The sequence below is a fragment of the Vidua chalybeata genome, chromosome 11 (assembly GCF_026979565.1).
Source record: "Vidua chalybeata isolate OUT-0048 chromosome 11, bVidCha1 merged haplotype, whole genome shotgun sequence".
Classification (NCBI taxonomy): Eukaryota; Metazoa; Chordata; class Aves; order Passeriformes; family Viduidae; genus Vidua; species Vidua chalybeata.
Window position 1 is genome coordinate 2,150,798 of NC_071540.1, and position 25,525 is coordinate 2,176,322.

A 25,525-nucleotide genomic window follows, 5' to 3' on the forward strand; every position below is an offset into this window, starting at 1 on the left:
AGGATTTTGTAATTTTCTTCTCTCAGAAAAATCCATCTAAGAAGGAACACAAAAAAAGCAAAGACATAAAAAATTATCTGGACATTACCAGCCCTCTGGAAACCTTTAGCTTTAGGACTACTTTTTATCTGATTTATTTTTATAATCCCTGTGCCACAAAACTAACAAAAACTTGAAGCTTTCTTTTAGAGAGGGTAGAGCACTTCTGTTACTTGCATTAGAGTTTGACTGAGCTAGAAGCCAAAAGCAAGCTCTTCTGAATTTTCATTAATAATCCAAGTTGCTTTTCTCTCTGGAAGCCAAAAAAAAAAAAAAAAATTAACAGCTGGAATTGCCAAAGCAGAATAACTTCAAGAACATCTAAACATAAACACTATACCTGAAATAGGTAAAGAACAAATGAGGCAAAGGTATCTCCTTTGCTGCTGAGCACTGCAGCACTATTCACTGCAGATCTGTAAATGCTTTTTATTCCTCCATAACAGCAACAGGTTCAACTGAAGTTCTTGGTGTAGCTTGGGAACTGTATATATAAGATAAATTGAATTTGGAATTTTATTTATCTTATCCTCCTTCAAGGTTTCAGACTAAGCTCATGATGTATGCAGGAACTCCACATATAGCAGAGGATAATGTGGAAATTAGAACAGTCCCAGCAGACCAGATCACTGATCTTACTTGGCCAAAAGGGATCACTCATTGATTATTCCTGCTAAATCCTCTTTAAACAGAAGGACTTGAAGAGGCCTTCACAGACATAACTCTTTTGAGATAGTCTTTTTAGATCAACTGCTATACAAACATATGCCTCTGTTAAACTCAAACCCACACAATCTATATTAAGTACATGTCCAGTGGGAATACAATATGAATTTAGCATAATTTTCATTATTAGATTTTTCCCATGAATACAGTAATTGCTTTCTCAAGAACTCCTAAAATACATTCATAGATGAATTTTGACATTGAGATGCTATTATGATTAGATAGTCAAATAAGCATTGCAAGCATAAAATATAACATCAACTTAACTTACATTGACTGAAACATCTGCACACAGTATTTCCTCACAGGCTTCCACGAGGAGCAGGTTTTGTAGGTAATGGCTGGTGTTGAGGATTAGGGACAGTGTGCCATTTTAGAGGTATGACAAGCTTCTGCTTATTTGGGTACATCATTACCTTTCATTCTCTCTTGCGTATGACAACACAGTTTTATCAGACCTCAGCCATGCTCATTACAATTTCCCAGATATACTTGAATGTGTTGGAATTTCTCATTACCAGAGCACAATTCATGCAGAAATCACTTTTATTCTTTCAGGAATGCAGTAGCTTGATATTAAATGGAAGGATGTAAACCAGTTCAGTGGAGCTCAGGAAACTTCAGTCACAAAGTGGCTGCGTGTCAGGGACATGTGTCAGGGCACAGGTCAGAAAGCAGTGCAGAGTCCCTAAGGGAATAGGAAAGGCCCAAAGGCCACAAAAAGTTCCTGTCCCTGACAGCAGGTTCCTGAACCCTATGTGGGTTTTATACCATCTAGTCTTCAAAACGCATCCACAGACCCTCCCTTGCACAATACTTGTGGCCTCCGCAAGCACTGCAGGGAAAACTAGCTCTTTCTAAAGCCTCTCTACGGCTTTCGTGCTGTGTTTGCCGCAGCCCTGCTGCGCTCCGGCCCCGAGCAGCCCTCGGCGCAGAGTGAGCCCGGCGTGGCGGTTCGGGCAGCGCGGTGCCGGTCCCGCGCGGTGCCGGTCCCGCGCGGTGCCGGTCCCGCACGGCGCCCACACGCCTTTCCCTCATGGCGGCGGAACGCGGGCTGAGCCCTGAGGGCCGCGCCGGCAGGGGGCGCCCCGCGCGCGGCCATGGCCCCTCAGGGACCCAGCGGGAGAGGAGAGGAGAGGAGAGAGCGGTGCTGAGCACCCGAGCACGGCCGGAGCACAGGGTTAAAGCCGCCGGTGAGAACAGGATGCTTCCCTCTAGCGGGTTCTCTTTTCATGACCATGCTTCAGATGGAAATACCGCTGCATCGGTCCGATCCTAAGCCCTGCAGGCAGAGGGTGAAGCACCGTGGAGGTGCCACAGCAGGGAGGCTGAGCCCGCAGCACCCAGCCCTGCCAGTGAAGCCACACGGCAAAGATGGGCACTAAGGGGGCCCAGTCTCAGTGTAGTCAGCATTAGGGGTATGAGAACCAAAGTTTCCTTTTAATGCTTGTGTCTTACCTTTATTAAAGGTGTTACAGAACAATAGCCAGAGCATGCCAGTTTGCTAGCAAAGGAGGTTAACAGTACTAGAGAACAAAAGAGGATAACTTATTGACAACAGGTTTCTCTATTTCTTTCATTGTTGTTGTCAGACAGTGATGCTAATTAAACAGTGAGAAATTGCCCCAGGAGGATACCAAAAACAATTCTTCTCCAAGCTTTTGCTTCACAAACTCTGGATAACTGTTTGGAAAAGTTAAGATATCACTGTCTCTTCAGGAACTTTCTTCCTTTTTGGATAGCTGTCCACAAAGCTTACAGACAAAACAGGAAATCATCACACATCAGTAAACTTGCATTTTCACAGTAGCACTGGGGAAAAAAAAATCCCTTGCTCAAAAGGGATGAAATGTAACCGAACAACCTACAGCTGTAGGTCTGATTCTTTAAACACATTCTAGTTTCCAGCTTACAGTAGAACCGGTCCAAAAAGACAGAAGTCTGCTTACTTGGCTTCAGAGGACCTTACACAGTGAGTGAGGCAAATGTTACTAGGGCTGCATTTCAAAAATAGAGTGAAGAAGTTTCACTCATCCACCATACCTTTTATTTTCTAGTATCAGTAGGTGACCATCTTTAAGGAAGTTGAGGGATAAGAATTGAGGAACATAACAGCTGCACTTTACAGATTAACAGTCACAGAAATAGAAAGCAACTATACAATCTCAGGGTTTCACAAAACTAGTTTCATTTGTAACACTTGACGCAACAAGATTAACTGCAACAAGTGAAGAAAGCTACATCTGTAAAGTGCTATTTTGTTAAAAGTGGCTGAAAAAAGCACATCTACAACAGATTTGGGTACTTGGTGGTGAGATTGTCGATGTCCTCTAAGTATTTCATTTCAAGCTCTGTGTTTTTTGATGAAATTGATGAGCCCATTTGTTGAGCTATCATGAGATGTCACTGGAGCATCTGACTCCAGTTCAGGCTCAATTTTCTTGGCAAGTTGTTTTCCAAGCTCAACTCTGCATTTATAAAAGCAGGAAAAGAAGGAAAAAGCAATATTAGTGCTAACAATTTACAGTATATCTATAAGCCATTGATATTAAAAATAGAAGCCAGTAAAAAGTCACTTCCCCATGAACACTATGATGTTTCACCCCTCCAAATTACCATTGAAGTATTCAACTCGGGGCCATTCAAAAAAAACTGGTGTTCTCATTGCTCCTTAGCTGAGCAGACAGCTCAAATTACAGGATCTCTAAGTGAACATTTTGTTTTCAAAGTCAAGCAGAGTCTTTTCATCTCGGTATTCACTAGTGTTATGCAGCCTGCCCCATGCAGAATGCACTCAGCTGGCTCCTGTTCACTGTGGAACACAACAGTGCTCAGAACACTGATTTGTGTCACCCAAACAATGACCAGCTGAGCTACAGCCTCGGAGCACCTCCACACCACCCAGGAGTTTCAGCCCCACTGTCTAAGAACCTAGGATATTCCAACAGCTGCAAGAAACGAGGCTGGTTCTACAGCATCCCCACATTCCAGTTTCGGATGCCATTCTGGAATTTCATGTGTGGCAGTAAAAGCTGTACTTACTCCTACTGCACTCCTGATTTCAGAGTTTATAGCAGGCATCAGCTTGTACTAGACAGTCTCCCATTTTCAGGTTCTGCTACAGTATTTGGTTATAGAACGTGCTGTGGTAGCACAGCACCAAAGAACGCACACAAAGACAAAGGCAGCTTAGTGTAAACTGATATTCTACAGCTGCAAAGCAAGCGTGCTCTTCAGAACAGCCCCTCACAGCATAGGCAGGCTGCACCTGAATTCCCAATCCCTGTACCTAAGCCTACATACAGCATCTTTACAGTTCATATTACTACAGATGAAAGAACCTGATTAGCTCCTGACTAAATTTTTAAGTGACACAGTGACAGACTCCTCCAAGCTGCTGTTGCACACATGGAGCTCCAGCACAGCCCTCAGTCACAGATGCAGCCTGCATGAAACCAAGGGTTGCTGCATACACAGACCTCTGCCAGGAATGTTGTCTCTCCAGCACAGGAAAATTAAGAGGTAATCACTCTTCTGCTCATCAGATGCCACTCAAACTGCCTACTAATCTAGAGGTAAAATAATTCTTTTTTCCACGCTATATGGAAAACATTTTCCTTCCCAATAATCAGAGCATGTGTTCAGCCTGCTTGACTGTTTTCCTCACTACTGCATCTTTTTTACATTCATAGTATTTTTCTAAATTCAGAGGTCCTTAGCCAAAATTGTTATCTACAAGTCATTATGCATTATAGCATGGCAACCTATACCCAGAAAATCTGTTTTCATTTATAACTATCCCATAATCATGTGCTCAAGTATAAAACCCTTTTGATTGTCTTTTCTCTAACTCATGATAGATTCAAGAATCTGCCAAGAAGTATACAAAAAACAAACCAAGGAAACTTACCCCCACTGGTCATAACTGTTTATGTCCCAGACAACTCCTTGAACAAATATCTTGTGTTCATACATGGCTATAAACAGAAAGAGATTTATCAATAAACTTGATCACAAAGTCTTTGTTAGAATTCATAGATGAGAAATGTATTTACTCACCAATGATGGCTCCCAGGGTGAAGGGGTTGAGTTTTGTAAACATGATGGAATTGGTTGGTCGATTTCCCTCGAAGACCTTTCAAAACAAGAGTTATTTTGTCACCTAGTACGTTGTAAAACTTGCATCAGAAACTTGCAGGTTTTATCTTCCTTATTGTCCACACTGGACTATTTGCATTAGAAGCAAATACAAAGTCCTGAAAGCTTTAAAGGCCTTCAACCACAAAATTGTAACATTCCTACATTTTTTTACAAACACAGTGGAAAATGTGTCTCCAAGCACCATTGCTGGCTACTGTGGGCTACAAGAAGCAACCCAAAAGTCACTAGCCCAGGGCAGTGCTGAGATAGCCCATGTATCTTGGAATGCCTCCAAGGCTTCAGAGCCAAAGTGCTGCTCGCAGCCTGTTCCAAGTGCCCTGCCAAGATCCCATGGTGCCACCGCATCCCAGCTGCCCTCCCAGCACAGCCCTCAGGGCCACGGCCCCCGAGCACCTTGTGGGGAAGGAGCTTCTCCAGAGCCTCTCCGCTCAGCCCAGCCGCCTGGAGCTCCTTGCGAGCCTCGTCAGCCGTCTTCCCTTTCATCAAGGCTTCAGTCTGAGCAAGGAAGTTGGCCAAAAGGATCTAGCATGCAGAAATAAGCACAAGTTACCATTTGCATCACTGGAATACTGGTACCTGGTGCTGGAACCCATACCAAGACCTAGTCTAGATTTACAAGTCAGTTTTAGCACTGTGGCAGCAAAATCTCTATCAGTTTTAGCTATTGCCTCTTACCTCAGAGTGCCAGGGGACTTAGTTACTATTACTACATGTACTAAAGTACATTTATCCAAAGACAACCAGGACAGCTCTGCAGAATCCTGCTCTTGCTGAAGCTGGCAGCTTGCAATGGCACCAGAGGAGCCAGGACTTCACACAGCACTTTCACCCAGTACAATCTATGATTTTATCTCATTCTACACCATCTCATGGAAAGCCAGGTGCAAAGATTAGTCAAAGGTAACCAGCTAAGATATATTTACGTCTGTACACAGGAAAATCCCCACAGTTTACCATACACCAATCCCTACCAGTGCAGTTCAAGGTTCTAACTTACTGCTCCCTATCTAATGTTAGCCCGCAAATTTATCTGTGGTTTTGTCCTACCTGAAGACACAATAAGTTTTTTTACAGTCAAATGAAACCTTTTTTCCCCTTCTTTTGTGAAGTCCTACTTAAAAATTTTCACCTGTATTTAGTCTTACTTGACAAAAGATTACTATTACACCATTCGAATAGCACCTGTAATCTGAAATCATGACAAGAGTGAAATTCAGTGACTAAAGATACTTTTTGTGAAGTATGCAGTAAATCGTTAACCTGAACATGTTTCCACTCTTGGAAGTTAAGAAAAATCTTAGTTCATTGAAAATCCTGAGTCAGATGATAAACTAAAAACTGAACAGGTTATGAACATCTGGGTAGAAGGCCATCACCCCAGCCATACCATTACATGCACCGAATTTTGTTCTAGAATTTAATTCTTGAAAGCTTCATCAGAGATGGTGTCTTCTCAGGTCTGAAAATTTGCTTCTTCCCACTCTCCAAGAACTACATTCCTTAATTCAAGGAATTTTAAATACTTAGTTGCTCAAGTTGCTTTCCAGCTTCAGTAGGCCGACAGGCAACACCACCAGCTGCCTCAAGAGCTGTCACTGCAACTGCTTCAAGAATGAATATACTACTGCATTACATATCACATATAACTTGCAAGTATAATCTAGATATTTTTAAATCTGTTGTGAATGTTGACAGAGCTTTTGTGCACAGTTTCAAAGAAGCATTTAGAAATATCATATACTGCAATATCAAGTAAGCTTCAGTGCCTTGAGCCACAAGAAATATGGTGCCTTGACAAAGAACTTACCTTGTGATGCAAGCCATTTCTGATGGGGTGCTGGGTCTGCACTGGGATCAGGAAGTCACAGGGAATCATGCGAGTTCCTGTAAAAAAACACAGGTAAATAACTCTGCATCAGGTAAGTCTTAGAAAACCTTCACTTCACACCCCATTTTTAGAGTTGCTGGCAGAATCAGTCGTTTTTACAAGCTTTATAGGAGAGCATTATTATTTGCAGCAGGGGGAACTAACAATACAGCTCAGTAGTTTCAGCTTTGTTTGACCTCCTTATTATAGTTAATATTGTAGTTAAAACCTGCATATTGTAGCCTTCATAAGCTGCTAATTAAAAACCCCATAGCAATGTGATGCTAGGTCTAGGAGTCCAACCTCTATACAAGTGCAAACTCTGCAGACTCCTGCAGCTCTGTAGCCATTCAGACTAATTCCAGAACAAGGTATTTAACCAAGTTTGTTTACCTTGGTGAATGAGCTGGTAGAAAGCATGCTGCCCATTGGTGCCAGGCTCTCCCCACACAATAGGGCCAGTGCTGTAGTCCACACGAGAGCCTTTCTTGGTGATGTATTTGCCATTAGACTCCATATCACCCTAAAGAAGGGAAGGGCAGGATCACTCAGTATCAGTTTCCATACATACTTCAACTACAATAAATAGGGCTTGTTTATAGAAATCTTTCTAAGCATGAGGGATACAGCTGATTAATTTATGGACATCAAGATAACAGACATATGAGGAAAAGCTCTTTAAGTGAGGAAATAAGCTGATATCAATCTTGGCACCAGTCTCTTGAGGCAATTGATGACATGCATTAAGTGACTGCAGTTTTATCTCACACATGCATTCAGGATGCTGAACCAGGGCAGAATCTTATCTGCACTTGGCTGGGAGCCGTGCTGTGCCGAGCCCTACCTGCTGGAAGTAGGCAGCGAAGCGGTGCATGTACTGGTCATAGGGCAGCAGGGCGTGGGTCTCACAGCCGTAGCAGTTGATGTACCACACCCCCAGCATGGCCAGCAGAACGGGCACGTTCTTCTCCAGGGGAGCAGTGTGGAAGTGATTATCCTGCACGACACAAAGGAAAGTTACACTTTGGACAAAGCAACTGCCATCCCTCCCAACTCCTACGTTGTTTTTATTATTGTGTTGATCCAGCGTGAGCTTTCCACAAACTGTCTTTTTAACATCATTGAGGAGGACGTGGGGAGCTGAACTTTAGAAATCAACCTGCCTTCCATTTCCTTACTAACCACTCTTTAAGAGGAACAAATCTGAAATGGGCATCCCAACTCACCATCCAGTGGGCTCCTGCAAGCAGACTCTCGAAGTTGTCAAAACCTAACAATGGAAAGAAGTCAGTTTGTATTTACTGTTGCAACTCAAACTTGATTTTTCTTATAGAGACAACTGCAAAACAATTCTGATTCCGTGTATGCAGCAAGGCTCCCAACTACTAATCAAGCTTAAAGCTGCACTTAGACTTCTCCTGGATTTTGCATCCCATAAGCCAGACATTCACTGATGCTTAAAGCCCAGACTTCAGAGCAAGTCCAACTTCATGAAACATAAGTCAAAAACTTTTGACTAAAATCCCCATTCGGGCACAATGAACAACTAGAAAGAAAACAGAGGCCTTTAATATAGAGCCTACTTTTGAGGCCACAGTTTTTAGCAAGTTTGAACACTTGATCACAGCTAGTGGGAAACATCTGCCAAAAAAACAGGGCAAGGCTAGCACAGCAGGGATTTTTGCACTGGTGTAAAGAGAAACAGATCTAATAAGATATTCTCAAAGAAAAAGGCTACCCCTCCCTTCCCTGTTCACTCTTAACAATTCACCTGAGCTTTCTTTGCTTTGTAGTTAGGTTATTTAAACCTCCATTCACTTTCCCAAATGAATAGTTTCACTAAAGCTAGTCTTTCTTGAAAAAGTAGAAATCCTGATTCATACATAGCAATTGAGAGGTGAGGTGTTTGGACTCAAAGCAGCAGCTCTACCTATGGTCAGAGGCCAGCTGTGGGAATTGAGGGGTCTAAGAGGAAGACGTGGAGTTAGGCTGGCATATCAGCAGTCAGCACCAAATCTGTCTGACAGCAGCAATGAACAGTTTATTGCAGATGAAACAGTAAGTGCCTGACTTGTTTATTTTGCTCTTATAATAGGTTTTTCTGCATATGAAAACACCTATTCATAATTCAAAAAAACACTAAACCCAGTGCTGTTCTTCTAACCCCAGTCTAAGGGAATTCTATCTTTTGCCTAGAAAAATAAATGACATTATAGTTTCAGATTTTAAACATCTGAAAGCAGTGATGAGGGAACAAATATAATCATCAGGCCCTATAGCATAGACAAAGTACTGGGAACAAAAGGCATTAACAGCAGACAGACACAGTTAACAACACTAAACAGAGCTCATATGAAGAACCAGAGACAGAACTTTGGTGTTAGTGTGTGTATACTTACAGATACAAAATACCCTACTTCAAGTTTAACAATGTCAGATGCAAGGTCTGATTTTCAACACTGACACAGCTTTACATAAATCGGGCACTTCTGGCTACATGACTAAAGCAATGCAATTTGACTATTTGTCCCCAGGTATGGAGTAATTTCCAAAACTATTTGCAGTACTAAAATACCAGCATTTCCATTACATTCCAGATAATTTTTTAGCACCCACATCCAACTACTCAGAGTAGGCAGGTAAACAGTATTTGCCCCAAATCTCATTCACAATCCACTCTTGTTAATGCACTCCATAGTTACATTCTTGAAGCAAACAGGGCATTCTTGGCATGGTGACATCACAGGAATACCTACCAATATGCAGGGCAATGGAGAGACCAATGGCAGACCACAGGGAGTAGCGACCACCAACCCACTGCAAACAAGAGATGGTTGAGATAGAGAAGTGCAAGACTTTTATATTCAAACTATTAGAAAACAGCACTATGTGTTTAAACTGTTCCCAGCAAAATCAATACTCTTTCTGGTGATAGTTCACTATCTATATTTGGCATAGTCAAAGGAACCTGCACTTTACAGTGCACCCTAATGAATGCCTTTTTTGAGAGCCTGAAGTTATCCTACTTGTCCAATTTCATAACATCTGTTAAGTAAATAGCTTGATTCCAGTTAACTTCCAAATCCTGAATTTGTAGCTTGTATAACTGCTTTCATAATATCACTCCTCTACAGGAAAAGTCTGCTTCAGCAAAATTCTGACTCTTGGGAAAGGTAACATTCCAAATAACCTCTGAACAGCAGCTCATTTGTCAGGCAATTAGTCAATGAGACATACCAAGCTGTTTCTAATTAAGTATAAGGACCAAGACTAAGGGCAGTATACTTAAAATATGCATCTGCTACAAAATCTCCAATCAGGCTCCCATTTCTGATGTCTGACCTTTACCAGGCCTAGGTTATATACCATAGACACCAACAGGCAAATGTCACAGCTTATAATAACTACATTGCATACAGCAATAAGCCAAGACTATCTCCTGTTACTCAGCAGCTGATTAGACAGCCAAGAACATGGAAGACTCCTCTTCAGACCTTTGACTGGAAGGTTTTAACAGAATGGGCAGGAGTTCTCAATTTGCCTTTAGTTAGGGGTTTTCAGGTATTTCAGTGCACTGAATACAACTCCTATAATTTAGGAGTTGCTGAATTAGAAACTGCTTTTGCAGTTTCAAGACACCTGGAAGAGTATTTTGAAAAGCTGGAATCCTCTTACTTGCTTCAGAAAAAGCTAACAGTTAACATCTACCACATAATATCAGACATTTACTTACATCCCAAAACTCAAACATGTTCTCTGGGTCAATTCCAAAGTCTTTAACTTTAGGCTAAAATAAACATGAAAAAACACCATCAGTAAAACCAAGAGTCATAAAAAGCTTTACACCAAGCAAGCAAATACAAGCTTGATTTCAATTAAATAAACAATCCTACTACTACATCCATTTTAAAAATGCATAGCATCCATCACAAAAATTGCATTTTCATTTCCAGAAATAACTATCACTACTCACTATTAAAAATCAATGACATACATTCGTTTTCTGATGAATTTAAGTGGCCATATAGTTAAAGCTGGACTGACACTCAGTTTACATTTACCAGAACCATAATGTCAATCCCTGACACCCTGTCAATGACTGCAGTGTTCTTCTAGTTACTGCCAGTCTCTCTACTTCATACTTTTGCATGAAGCACCACATCACAGTGTACTCATCGTACGCATTTTTAAATTGCCTGCACCATTTCAGCTCTTACCTGGAGTTCAGAATAACATTTGCTTATGAAACTGCATTCACATACAACTTAGGCAATTAGAAGTAACACTCATTAATAACAAGTTGTTTCAAGCACAAGAGCTCTTGATTTCAAAGTTAAAGCTCTACCAGAAGAAGCACACATCTACAATCAAAGTCCAGTCTTAGTATAGCTCAATACTCTAGAAGTCTTTCAGTTACTTTGAGTAGGAAAAAAAGGCCTCTGTTCAAGAGGAATGCTAAAATTTGGTATTCAAGCATCTTAAAGGACAGGCTTCCTTGCTAGATTTTAAGGCACATAGGAAAAATTAACTAGATTGACTATACTTACAGCATTGGTAGACAAGGCAACAAAATGCTTGGCCACAGCTGAAGGCTTAATAAAAATAAACACATAGTTAGATCTAGAATGTTGACTATTTTTATTAAAAATAGTTATAAAGCTGATCTGCTACCATTTAAACAAAATGCTGTTGACTATCATCAGTTGTTATTAATGGTTTGAAATAATCTTACTCGCATTCAGTGTGGGATTTGGCAGCCTACCCAAAGAGAACACTGATGATATCCCCATCAAGCCCTCCAGTAGCATTCCCTCCAGAGATGGAATGCTCTCCCTCAGTGTGTTACCAGCCTGGTCACCACCACGGCTCTAGAGAAGATGGAGCTCGATGTACACCCACCGCCCTTCCAGCCAGGGGCAAAAACCAAGACAACTGGAATTACTGATAAATGTCAAGCTCCAGAGTCAGACTTCAGTCTTTCAGAAGGTGTTCTGATAAAGATGGGTTGCCTGAACAGTAGTGTACAGAGAAATTTAAAAGCCCAGCTTTCACACTAAATACAGCTACCCTGACTGGAACAAGTTACAGACCATCTTAATCACCTGAACAGGTTGTATCTGCTTTTTTCCTTTAAGAGTTCAAAATAGGAGAGAATGAGCCAAATACAAGGTTTCTATTCATAGCACAGCCATCTGCCATAAAAATGTCAGTGTATTGTTCCAATCATAGCTTCATTTCTGGTTTTTAAAGATTTGGCAATAATTTAAAAGGTAGCACCACACACACACTCTATTCTTTTTTTTTCATTACTAGTAGTTCTACCAAATTATTGGTTAGCTCTAAGGCAAACACTATACTCTATTACTTAACAGGCAAGATTTGGAGGAACAATGCATGAGAACCATTTATAATTAAAAACAAGTGGGTTATCACTTTGATTGGACAAAATAGTCTGTCATTACCAAAGCACTGAAATGATCTAAGTACATCATTTGCTAAGCTTATGTTTGGGCTATTACTGGCTCTGCTCCAAAGCACCCAGAATGACCAGGAAGAAATTGCACAACAAAAACTGCTGCATTCTGTTACTTAAGCTACACATCTCAGACTTACATCATTAGCAGCACGCAGGAACCACTCTTTGGCTGTTTCTGCATTGGTGATGGTTTCCTGCGTGGTAAAAGTCTGCACAGTGGAAAATAAGCAAATAAGTAAAACAGTGTTCTTAACATGGAAACAACGTCAGGTTACTAAAGCATCACATGTTCAGATAATCAGAGCAGAGTGATTCTAGATGTTCATAATACACAGCTGCTGCCAGGTTACAGAAAAAAAACAAGCTTATGAATCCAGTAAACACTAGTATTGCTAGATTTACCCATCTAGTTTTAAACTAGAATGCATCTGAAATTGAAATAATTATTCCCCATCTCCTGCCTTCCCATTCCCCAAACTGTTTGGCAAAACCTTGAGACTAAAGTCTTCTACTTTAGTCTTTTACTAAAAAAATGAAGTTTTACTGTTCAACTAAAAACAAACTAATTGAACATCTAAACAGGATAACCCAGCTGGACTGTCCTGTTGTTCTTCAATTCCTACTTTTTCATGGAACACCACTCATTTCTGCCAAGACTCTTGTCATAATTTTTCTTTTGCTGATTAGAGGAAAACATTTTCCTGCTTTATGAAGTGTGCACAGAAGTTCAGTCATGCAGTTTTGCAAGTATCTACAACCATTCTGATTTACTCAGCCATTAAAATTTAGCTTTAAGGGTGAACACTAGATTCATCCTACTCTCATCCATCTCCAGAAATACTTCATTATGAAACATAAGCCTGTTATAGAAATAAAAAAATGCCATTCATCCTCTTCCAAATATATCCAATTATCTAACTACAGTCTGGCAAACAAACTCGAGTGTTACTTTTTCAATCTGGCAGTTTTCTAAGCCTTTGAACCGTGATCCCTGGACTCAATTATTCCAAGTGACCATTAGTATTACTTTGTGCAGTTTCCTTATTACTCCATAAGCTGTTGCTCGGCTGCAGCAGTGCCAAGATAAGATAACGAGCACTGTGCAGAGCACAGCCAGCACTGCACACACGTTCATTTGTTGCAGATTTTCTCCAACAGCAGAAAGGTTCTCCTGTGCTTTACAAGTGAAGGCGACCCAAGTTACATAACCATGAAGATTGTCTCCACCTCTTTCCTCTGCTCAGACAGAAGCATTTCTCAGAGGGAGAGGGCTGCTGGCAGTTACTGCTTACAGAGTAAGTTCTTAGCAAAGCAAGACTTAAAGGCAGCTATTCAGTCTGTAGTCAGAAATAGGTGTCATGAAGCACCAGCAGACTATCTTTACCTCTTTAAGCAAAGCAGCTTAGCATTTATAATGCTCAAGGAACTCACCATTTTAAGTTATTGAGGTGAAGGTATTGTGACTACCCTATAAAATGGAGATTCTTAAACTACATGCAATTCATTAATGCAAAAAACTAGAACATTTAACAAGTACTCTGTACTTAAAATAAAGGATCAAAAGTCCTTTAGGAATTAAATAATATCCAAAATTTCAAAGAAATAACTACATTGGATCCTACATTCCACCTACAGAAAAGTGCAGGAAAACAAACTTTTGTGAATAAAGCTAAAACTTGCATTGACTGAGAAATAAACCCCAGACAACATGAAATTGTTCGTGTATCTTATTTAAGTAATTCTCAGCATTTGACTTACAGATCCCCAAGTATTTCAGCAGCAACACAACCTTGTATTGCAAGTTTAGAAAGAATCACAACAGGCCTGTTTAGAAATAATCCACACTGGAAGTCCCTGATCTAGATATTCCTGTGCACAGCCCTCTCTTCTGACTGAACTCTTTATCAGAAGAGCAAGCCAAGGCAGTGCTTGTATCAGACATACCTTTGATGCAATGATGAAGAGAGTAGTGTCTGGTTTGAGTTCAGCCAGGGTTTTGGCTATATGAGTACCATCAATGTTGGATACAAACCAGACACGAGGGCCTCCCTTGGAATACGGTTTCAGGGCTTCAGTTACCATCAGAGGGCCCTGGATAGAAGCCACAATTAGATTTTATCCTCACTGTAAGCATGTACACAAAGATGGGCAGGATGTATAGATGTGAGAAGCTTACCAAGTCAGAGCCACCAATCCCAATATTGACCACATCAGTGATTGCCTTCCCAGTGTAGCCTTTCCATTCACCACTACGGACCCTCTGTGGCAAAAAAAAAAAAAAAAAAAAAAAAAAAAAAAACCAACAAAACAAAAAACAATTACCATTTTATACTTACACTAAAGCTACTCATGTTAACCCAGGACTAGGGAACAGTTGCCAAAGACAGCTTTCAAGCCTCTAGACCTTAAGGCCTACACTCAGAGCTACCTTCTTAGCCAGACATTGCATTATGTCTAAGACAGAAGTAAAAACACACCATAACATCAAACACTTAATGAAGTTAAAACTCCCCCCCACTGCGTGAACTGCTGTAGCATTTACAGTGTTTGCTAAGGCAAGAGACATCTAACCAAAAATGAAAAAGTCTTGGGCATAAACTATGTGCAATAAATACTTGAACCTGAAGCTGATCTTTAAGTGTCTTTAGTTAGAAAGAGCTTCACAAACTAAACTAGAAGACAGTATGAATAAAGCTGCAGATGTAAGAGATTTATTGGCAAACCAAGCATTCTAAAAGCTTTTCTCTTGCAAGTATGCTTTGCATTAGGATTTATTTCTGGGCTGCACCTTAACAGCACCTGGTGTAAGTTCCTGCTCTATTCCTGTTCTTTAAGCATCACTGAAAGTTCCAAAACAAAATTACAATCATTAACTAAAACTCTACATTGAATTTTGTCCATCATCTACCACCTATGCATTCAATCTGTTCCAATCACAAAAGCAATCTTTCTGGTATCATGAATACTTCCAAGTACATTCCCCAGTTCTAAAGCAGTTTTTCTACATAGCACTTAGTTATGCTGATACTTGCTCTCCTTCACTACAAACTTTCATTTTTCCAAACAGAAAATCCGTTTTTAGTAACAGCATTCCTGTACCCCATAGATGATATTGCCACAGTCTTAAAATCCTAGCTGCTAAGTTGACTGAAAACAGCATCTTTGTTAATATTTTCAAAGAAACTGCTTGATTTTTATTTTGCAGAGCAGATACATCTGCATTGAAGTGATATTCTGATTATTGAATATGATTGATTATTGAATATTGAAGTGATGTTCTGATACTTGAAACCATAGAGCAAACAAGAGGATGGCACCAGTGAAAACTCTTGTTTTGCACTACCAAAACCTTAATCAGCTAGAAATTCTACAGTGCCAGACATCACAGAATTTCCACAGCCATTAAATTCTCACAGCACATGAAGAAAGTACCAAATTCACACCAACTGGTGTCAGTTATTGTGGTTTTGGCATTTATCATTAAGAACAGAACAGAATACAAGTTCATCCTGTATAGGTTAGAAGTATGAGTTGGCAGTGAAACAGGGCACTACCACCTAGTTAAGACAACAGCAACCAAGCAGGTCCAGGTCCTCACAGCCTTGTTTAAGATGCATTAAAACTACCCAGGTGAGTATTCTGCAAACAATAGAATCAAAGTAATTTGACCTAAAACAAGAAGGTCCTTAAGAAACTATTTAAGTAGAGCATAATCAAATTGCAATTGAGCTGGGAACTTCTACCTCTCTCCAGATTTTACACAAATGTTAAGAGCCAGTTTCTACCTGGTGCAGCGAATTAGTTGAAAAATTAGCAAGAAATAAAGTAATATTTGAATGGTACTTAATGATTTACAAGACTTCCAAAGTACACATATGATTACTGCTGAAAGAACAAAATCTAGGGAGACCATTAGGGAAAAACCCAATTGGAAATAGGGAGAGAAAAGTGAATCAATAAAACCAGCTCCAACTCCATGCTTAAGCCAGAACTATTGTAAACCTCAAAGAAGGACACAATAATTCATGTGAACCAGTCTACAACCAACATTTCACAATCCACATGCAAGAACCTGGCTGGGTATAAAACAAATAGATAAAAAAGAAGCTGTGGTGGTACTATACCTGACAGAAGTGTTTCATTTTGTCCAACACTTTGTTTACTTCTGGAACAACATCCTTCCCATCCACAAGGATTGGCACATTGGAGCGATTTCTCAGAGCAATGTGAAGCACAGCTCGGTTCTGAAACAAAGGGAAAAAAATCAAGAGAGGCTCTTTCCAAGTTACACCCCAGGGCCTCAGATGCCTTATCCAGAAGGCAGTACAGTCATCAAGATTTAAAAATCCTTTAGATTAACTGGGATTAGTAGAGCAGTATTTTCAGTGTGTGTGCATACACTCAGTGACTACCTCAATCACCAACTCAGTGGAGGGGGCTTAGAACAGCACAATATGCAAACTAATAGTTTACTTGGGAAAAAAGGCTCAAAATCCCTTTAAAAGCATTTAGAGATTGAGGTTCAGAATTCAGCAATATTCATGACCCAGTGATCTTTATTTTGGTATGCTTTAGGTACTCAAGAATGAAATTGTTTCTTATTGATGACAATACTAAAAAAATCAATTACAACAAGCAGCTGAAGTTATTTTCTCAATTATCCTGAGTACTCAATTTAATATAGGAAGAGAAATAATTTAAACATTTGACAACAAAGGATACGATAGCCACATCCCTCTATCCACTGCCCATAATTAAATGCTGCCTGAACACTTGCACACCAAATATACATAGTAGTTGTGCTATAAGAAAAAAATCTCTTGGCATGCACAATTTATGTTACTTCTCCAAGTTGCACATAAGTCAAAGCACCAAAATCTGCCCTATGGTTCGGCTGTTCAAGAGCTTAACAGCTTTAATCCAGAATGAAGGAATTAGTCAATACTAATGAACAAATTAAAAATTAGTCTGCTCTACCTCACTGTTCCACAATGAGAGGCACTGTGAGACAAAGACAACACAAACAATATGAACTGACAAGTTATGATTTAAACACCAAAAGTTATATTAAAAAATCATTGAGTTTGTGGTTACTGACTTGGAATACAAAAAAACCTCTTTCACTTGCTAATTAAAGTATACCCGCTCAAATTTGGGGTGAACGGAGAATTTTTTTGCAGCACTCAGCCATCGAATGGTATTTGGTAAGTACTGCTCGCTATCAGGCTTGAAGGATGCTTTGTCTAATCAAGAGGAGGCATACTTGACCTGATCTCTATGGTTAAGCAGAAGTATTCTCTAAACACCATGCAGGGTACAAAGACTGTCCCCACGATGAGTGGTCAGATGAGTTACCTTGTAATGCTCTTTGCACCATAGCAAGCTCCAAGTTTTAACTCGTCTGGGACAAACACCTGGCAGTGACACACATGGGTACACTATCCACATAAGCACACACCATGCAGCCAATGCCTGCAGCACCAAATACAGACAAGTCTAAAATACTTCAGACAAATATCCAAAGAATGTTCTAAAGCAGATCAAGAGTAGTGGACGAGTCAGTTCTTGCCATCAAGAAGCTCCCCCATGTCTTACTGCTTTAGGTTTATTCATGCTGTTTGACAGCATCCTGCTTAACATCTGACAATTTCACATTGTCCAGATGCTCCTATTCCAGAGCCAAACCAACCTGATTTTATATGCTATACAAACAGAAAAATTAGGCAAACCCCATCTAAGTCAACTTCTGAATTGGAAGGAAGTAACAGAGAAACAGCCTGATAAGAAAAGAGGTGGTTCTAGACTTTCAAGATACATCTAGTGGTACCAAGACAGTAGGAAAAGGGGGAGCTAGCAGCAGAAACCAAACACAGAGTTTGATATTGTGTTTAGCTGCTTTCTGTGAAAATTGCACCCTTTTGAGACTTCAACTGCTACACCTGATCTCAATACACAATGAAGAACAACTCCATAATATACAATCAGAAATGGGCTAACCCTGTAATAATTTGTGTTACATGAGGCTAGTGAAAAGCAGTATCAGACAAAGCAACCCTCCAGACATATTTAAGACTCCTTACCCTCTTTCCCTGCTTTATTTTTTCAGTAGCTACATCTGTGAATTGGAGGCATTAATACAGAAGGAACAGGAACCACTTCTCCAGAGAAACTACTTGTTTCTGTCTGTGCCTTTTCACAAACATGAATCATTCACAAACAATACAATGTCCAACTGCTTAGTTACTTTAAGCAAACAGCTTGTGCAATAGCTAAATCAGTCAATAGCCAAGTCAAAGGAAATACTAGTTTCTCTGAATTTGCTTCAAACATACTAAGTAGCCTTAATTTTTAATGCAGACTAATTAAACCCACTGTACTGTTGAATTACCAGTTTTCATCCTATTTTTAATATCAGAAAAAGTACAGCTGGCTTTCTGTATGTTTTAGTAAAGATTTAACCATAACTAGAACCTTCAGATTTACAAAAAGAGGAAGGTACTCATCCTCTTACTGCAATACATGGCTAATTTCCCAAGACTGTTGATAGTCTTGACTGTTAAATGCATCTAAAGACACAGCCCAAAAGAGAAGGTCTGACACAATCCTCCTTTCACACCCTTTAGGCAGTTTACTAAGCTTTATGAACACTAACACTAGGCAAAAGCATGCAAGGGTTATCTAGAATGCAATACTCTGTTCCATGTCTTTGGCAAGGTCTAAAACATCTTCCTCTCCACAAAACAGGGAAAAGAAAAAAAAAATACCACCAAAATCTCTAAAATAAGATGCACAGAAGGAAGCAGGTTTTTTTAGTAAGAGCTGTAAAATTGTCTCTTTAAGTAGTGCAGCAAACACCACAATCACTTAAGATTTCAAAGAAGTATTTAAAGTAAGTTTTTTTTCAGACTTTGCTTACACAAACATCCACAATACACAGGCACAACTAAAGTGGAAAGAACCATGGACAGAAATAGCCTTACCTCAGTGAAGTTGATCTTCTCTCCACTAAACATGCGCTCTCTGGCACTTTCCACACCCCTTGACTTTGCCTGAGAAAGGTAAATATAGATTCCTCTTAAAATAGTGGAAGTCAACACACATTACAAAGGTCCAGCTACATTAAAGAGTATGAACATTTAACACTAGACAGAGAAACAAATTATGATAGATTAAAAGACCCACTAGATTCTAGGTTAAAAAAAATTGTTTTTTTCAAAGCACATTTTTATGCAGAGATGCATTGAAAAATGGCTTTGTAACTCAGGGCTAGATGACAATGCAAGAATTTGAATCCTGCCAAGATTTGTAAACAGATGCATTTTAAATTATATGTTAGCTAATGTTTATAAACAGTGCTAGAATAGTGAGTTGCAAGTAAAAGCGATTTTGTTTATTAATGCAAGATTTTAAATAGTTACCAGTTCCATCAGCATTTTCATCACTTCTTCTGTAACAAGGTTCTTGGAGTAATCCAGTAAGATATCCCCATGGTCAGTATTCAGGGTCAAGCTGTCAAAACCAACAGGTTGTTTAATTGCACATTCCTGAGGGGTGACTGTTTTAAGCAAGACAATGGTAACCCTGCTATAGATTACAAAATAATGGGAATCCTAATTAGACTAAGTTAGTAAAGAAGATGTGAGTGACCGATTTGCCCAAAAAGTTTCATAAAATGACTGGGTTTTTTTGAAAACCATGTTTTTCAATCTGAATCCCAGTGTCTGCTTTCTGCTTGTGAAAACTCAGATACAATGAAGTATATTTGATACACAGTTGGACCATCACAGACTGTTTCCACCAGCATTCTCTAACAATGATCAGCTTTTTCCTAATGCATTGTCAGTAAAGAGCTTTTCACGTTCTTCTACTGCTGGAAAATTAAACTGTCTTCCTATAGGTCCTGTCATTCTTTCATACAGAGTCTTGAACAAGTCTAATATAAAAATCTATACAACATCATGAACAGAAACATTGTCAACTACTATAAAGAATTAAACCCCATTTGTGCATGGTTTAGTCTCATAGTCCTTATTGATTCAGTGGAAGTCTGTCTCCAAATTATTTAACAAATGATGTGCAAGCTACAGCCTAACCCATCAGAATACGGGCACTTGTAGGTTCACATCTGAGAGGAAACACAGAAATGGTAGCCCAGCAGAAACCAAGTGAGCCCATTTGTATTTAGTATCTTCGTATCTATGTGATAGGTTCTATAGTGCCTCTAGTCCTTTACAATACTGTTCTACCAGTTTCTTCTTTGCAATAATTTCCAATCAAATCGATACAACTATTCTAACTGAAGAGCTGAATTCCATAAATCAGCCTTTGATAAAAGCACATTTTACTCTCCCCCTGTTGCTCCACACACACCCTCCACAGGAAATTGCAGCTATCTAAATTCTCAGTGTTTCTGCCTTGTTCATTGTCTCCCTTGCTTCTTTCTCAATACCTGAGCACAGAAACATGCTCTGTTAGTTTAGCCACCACATATGCCAGAGACTTCACAGGGACACACCACAGCATAACTGCTATTCATACATAACATGACAGAGCAGGCAAGATTCTTCAAAGGAGAATGGAGCTGAACTCACAATAACAGTAATAACCAGCAAGGCCTTAACATTTCAGTGGTTTCACTTACTGATAACTTAATTAACTGTTCACTAACACTAACATCCTTTTTACGGTCTTAAAGTATAAGCATGAATAAGGAAAGGAAGGTGTCTTTAAGCACAGTCTTAGAAGCATGTTTCTGTAATAAGTGAGAACACAGACAAGCAAGGAAAAGCGGTATCAGTGCTGTTAACCTTCTCTTCAGCAGGCTGCCAACAGTAATCCTGAAACCCTGACCACCCAGCACCAGGATCCCTGGAATATGGCTAGCTAGTGGAAGGACTGGTTTGGCTCACCTACCACAATTGCTACTCAGAGCACAGAAAAAAAAAAGAACAAGTCTTTGATATTTGATGCAATTTATTTAAAGACACCTCAGACTTGAACACATTTCACTAATGATACAGCAAGACCATCAGCATACTAACACTGCTTCTGTTTAAAGAAGTAGAACTCTTGAAATTCTCCTTCCACATTAAACTGCAGCTGAGAGTCTCTCCCAGTGTTCTACTCCACAAAGAAAAGGATTTCATGTTTATTTGAAATGTCTTCCACCTACAATTCATTATTTTACATATATGAATGAAAATCAATCTCACTAGGCCTAGAAGAGAAAATATCTCATGAAATTATGGCTGGACTCAAGCCACTGCTCATTTGAAGAAACTGCAGAAATATGCTACCCAAGACTTTTCAGGCAAAACCAAATCAAGTAATGGCTACCAGATTTAACTTCCCATGCACAAGGTGGAGCACACAGTGTACAATGTAATCCTGTGTTGAGCCCTTATAGCAAGGGATCCATCCCCCCTTTGTCTAAGCAGAAGCCCCAGGCCCTGCAGCTGAGCTGTGTTCTGCCCAAGTACCCGCTCTGCAATGCAGCAGCTCGTGGCAGTGCTGCTCGGGGGGGACAGGAGCCTTGTCACGTAGGCCACAGCCACTCCGAAGTGATGCAGCCCTTAACCTGCAGCATCTCAATGATTTCACCTCCCACCACATTTTCCATTTACACTGGAGGCTCTTATCCTTGACAATAGACAAGCCAGTCAGCAGGAGTGTCATTCTAGCAACTTTCTATCTGCATCGGGGTACCCTTGTCAGCACCCAGGTATCTCTTACCTGTTGAGTATTATGATGGCTGCATCATATCTGTTCTAACCCTTTCAAAACCAGCGGTTTCCAGTGAACAACCCATGTTGTTCAGAACTCCTATTCCTATCAGGCCTTACCTTACCACCTTGGGTGGCAAAGATCTCTTACAGGTGTGGCTACACTCCTTACCAGGAAAACAGGACATACAAATTCTGAACTAGGAAAAAAATGAAGAAATAATCTTTTGTATATATATTTGATAGAATACAGTCAGTGAGTGTAAGGTTCTTCCAATAATATTACATAGACACTTGTGCCCAGATATAAATTATTCAGACTTAAAACTATTCACAAGTCTGAAATTACTCCAGAACCAGTATCAGGAAGCACTTTCACCTGGGTAGAGTTTCTCTTTTCCTTCAAAAGGAAGTCAATGATTTTACAACAACATCTAGAACTAAAAGAAATTCATAAATCTTGATTTCATGTGAAGGAAGTTGCAAACTACACAGGACCATGTGGCCAAACCTCCAGACTACAGTTTTCAACAGATAATAACTACCACCACCATCCCCCTGCTGATCTGGCTCAGAGCAGCCAGCACTGGTAAGAGTACCAGCAAAGCTATCAGCTCTGCAATTGTATTTTGCTATGAGGAAGTTCTTCTGGACTAGAATGAGACGGCTTTGCAGGAAACAGGACTGAAATAATTAAAAGAAAGGATTAAGATAGATGAAGCAAACTTAAGACACTTCAACTGTTTACTTATGGGCAGCACAAAAGGACAAGAATTAGGGGAGCTATTTGAAATAAATAACCTCAGTAAAGACCATTTCACCAAAAAATACTGGTGGCAAGGAAAACTTGCAACGAGAACTAAGTCTATTACTGAGGATCTAGCAGATTTAATAAGATATTACTGATCAATTTCTTAAAAATATAAAAAGTTCTATTAAAAGGGCCAGGTAAAATCAGTACTCAAAAGATTTAGCATACTTTTTCCATCGATTCAAATGATATTTTATCTCACATAGACTGATATGCAGGACTTCATATACAGTCTTTAAGTACAATGTAAGAATTTTCTAATGAGCTCAAAAGGGAGAAACAATCCCTTTATGCAGGACAGCAATGAAAAGCTTGATGCACGCAACAAGTCTTATCACAACGCTCTCAAAAGATAGTTTATCCCTATTACTCAGACTCACTTTAAAACTCAAATCTGGGATGCATCTCATAATATTAGACTTTTCCGACTGCTTCTATAGTATAACAACGTAACCACACACGTGCCTTCTCAGCACGGTCTCCAGCAAACAGAAAATACGTGTCCCACTTTACAAGATGAAGGCGCTGGACGTTATCACGATGCCTCCACTTGTTACTTCCTCCTCTATGCGCCGCAAGGCATTTTCTGTAGCAGCGATCGCCTGCTGCGGGGAGGGCTAAACCTCCTCAGCACCCCCCGCTGCCCGCCCCAGGGCAGGGTCGTACGGGCGGAGGGGGCTCAGGCGGATGCGCGGTCCCCGGCGATTCTATCGCGGAGCTTATCGTGACTAAGCACGGCGTGCGAGAGGCTGCGAGTGCCGCCCCACAGTGCGGCTGTGCGAGCGCAGCGGGCGCTGTGCTGCCCGGCACGTACCCTGCTGCAAGGATGAGTCAAGGGCAGGCGGCGCGGCCGCCCCTCGGGGCTTCGAGGGGCTCCCCCCACCCCCGGCCCGGCCCTCCCGGAACATGTGCCCGGGCCGCCATCGGCCTCGCACCGCCCGGCGCGGCCCCGCGGTGGCGGGCACAGCACCGCGGGTCGTGCGCCATCCGCTCCCTGCCGGCCCCGCTCCCGCTCGGGGGGGAGCGAGCGGAGCGGGGCCACGCGAGCCCTGCGCGGCGGGCCCGGCCGCACCGCGCCGCGCCCCTCGCGGCCCCGGGGCTGCGGCGGACCCGGGCCTCGTACGCGGCACCGCCCGGGCGCGGCAGCCCCAGGGCCCGCGGCCGCTGCCACATTCAGCCGCGGGTCCGCCCGGCCTCACCTGAACTTCTGGAAGCGATCCTTGTCGGCCTCGAAGAGCTGCCGCAGGACGAGCTTAGAGGAGTTGGCCTTGTGCCATTCCACCAGCTTCTTGAAATGGGGGTCGGCAGATAGCGCCATGTCCGCGGGATGAGCAGGGAAGGCGGAATGAGTCGGGCCGGGCAGCAGAGCTCTCGCCGCCGCTTCCGCTTTTATAGCGGCGACGCGGCCTCCTGCGGCCGCCCCGCCCCGGCCGGGCCCGGCCCGGCCCCCTCCCCTCCCTCCGCCGTGGGATTCCCTCCGTGCCGCGCCAGACGGGGGAGGAGCGGCCTGCGGGTCCCTGCGCGGGGGCGGCGGCGGCGGCGGCGGCGGCGGGGACTGGAGCTGGAGCTGGAGCTGGAGCTGGAGCTGGAGCTGGAGCTGGAGCTGGAGCCGGAGCCGGAGCTGGAGCTGGAGCCGAGGCTGAGGCTGAGGCTGAGGCTGAGGCCGAGGCCGGAGCTGGGACCGGGGGCCCCGGGGAACGCGCAGCGCTCCCGGTTATACCTCCCGTTTGAGGGAATCGCGGCGTCCCCGTCACGGCGCAGCGCTCCCCGGGGGCCAGTGTCCGCCCGCGGTGTGCGGGGCCGCTGCTCGTGCGGGTGCACGGTGACAACACCGTCCCTTGTCGGGCTGGTTTTACCCCGGGCCGGTCCCGCGGCAGCGCTCGGAGGCGGCCTCAGCACCAGCTGGGACAGGGCTGCGTGACACCCGCTCCGCCACAGCCGCGCCCCGCCGGGGCAGCCGCTGCTGCTCTGGGTGCCAGACCCGTGCCCATGTCCCCGGGTGCCACATGCCTGCCCGTGTCCCTGTTGCCCTCATCCCTGCCTGCCACCCCGTCCATCACACCTGGCTGAGCTCTGGGCAGGCCGGGGCAGGCGGAGCAGCAGCTGTGCCATCCTTGGGGGCAAAAGCTGTTCTGGGCATAAAGCAGGATGTTGCTTAAGCATGGGTGTATAAAAGAGTTTGTCAAATTCCAGAGATTGCATTCTGCAGCTTAGGGGAGCAAATCCCAGTGAAATCATGTTTTAAGTACCTAAGCCCCTTTATGGATCTGGGCCCAAATCAGAGTCACAGAGCATGAACTTGACTCAGAGCACTAAAATCACAGCCCAAGTCTTAAGCTGCAGAATCAGCATCTTGTCTTTGTTGCAAAACACAAAGCATTCATAATTGATCCTTAGCAAAAGTCCTTCCGTACCTCACTCTTGCTTGTTTCTAAGGTTTGCTTTTTCAGACTTAAAATAACTGTTTAATAGACCAAAGCATTTTTCTTCAGCAAAATAGATTTTAATCACTTGATATATTCTCAGGTTTTTTCACATTTTTGGAGGCCACTCTCAGCCTTGCCAGTCATAGGCTTGGACAACTTCTCCAAGACAAAGCTGATTCTTTCATGCACCCAAATCTACCTGGTCATTTTTCACTGCATGTGGTTCCCTGCATGCCTTCATGTAAGGCAGGAAAATAAAACGGCAAAAATTAAACTTTGTAGTTGATTCCACAGAGG

At 42.0% G+C, this 25,525-nt stretch overlaps 1 protein-coding gene across 1 annotated transcript; it reads right to left on the reverse strand.

Moving 5' to 3' along the window:
• Nucleotides 1–2,198: 2,198 nt before the first annotated feature.
• GPI (glucose-6-phosphate isomerase) lies at nucleotides 2,199–24,221 on the reverse strand. The gene is made up of 18 exons (XM_053953001.1): nucleotides 24,002–24,221; nucleotides 19,688–19,778; nucleotides 19,250–19,318; nucleotides 16,394–16,513; nucleotides 14,446–14,529; nucleotides 14,214–14,360; nucleotides 12,407–12,478; nucleotides 11,341–11,385; nucleotides 10,527–10,580; nucleotides 9,550–9,610; nucleotides 8,020–8,063; nucleotides 7,638–7,790; nucleotides 7,187–7,316; nucleotides 6,734–6,810; nucleotides 5,320–5,448; nucleotides 4,825–4,900; nucleotides 4,676–4,742; nucleotides 2,199–3,233 (listed from the first exon to the last, which is right to left on the reverse strand). The coding sequence occupies exons 1-18, from the start codon at nucleotides 24,118–24,120 to the stop codon at nucleotides 3,110–3,112; spliced, it is 1,662 nt and encodes a 553-aa protein (XP_053808976.1). The 5' UTR covers nucleotides 24,121–24,221; the 3' UTR covers nucleotides 2,199–3,109.
• Between the last annotated feature and the right edge of the window lie 1,304 nt (nucleotides 24,222–25,525).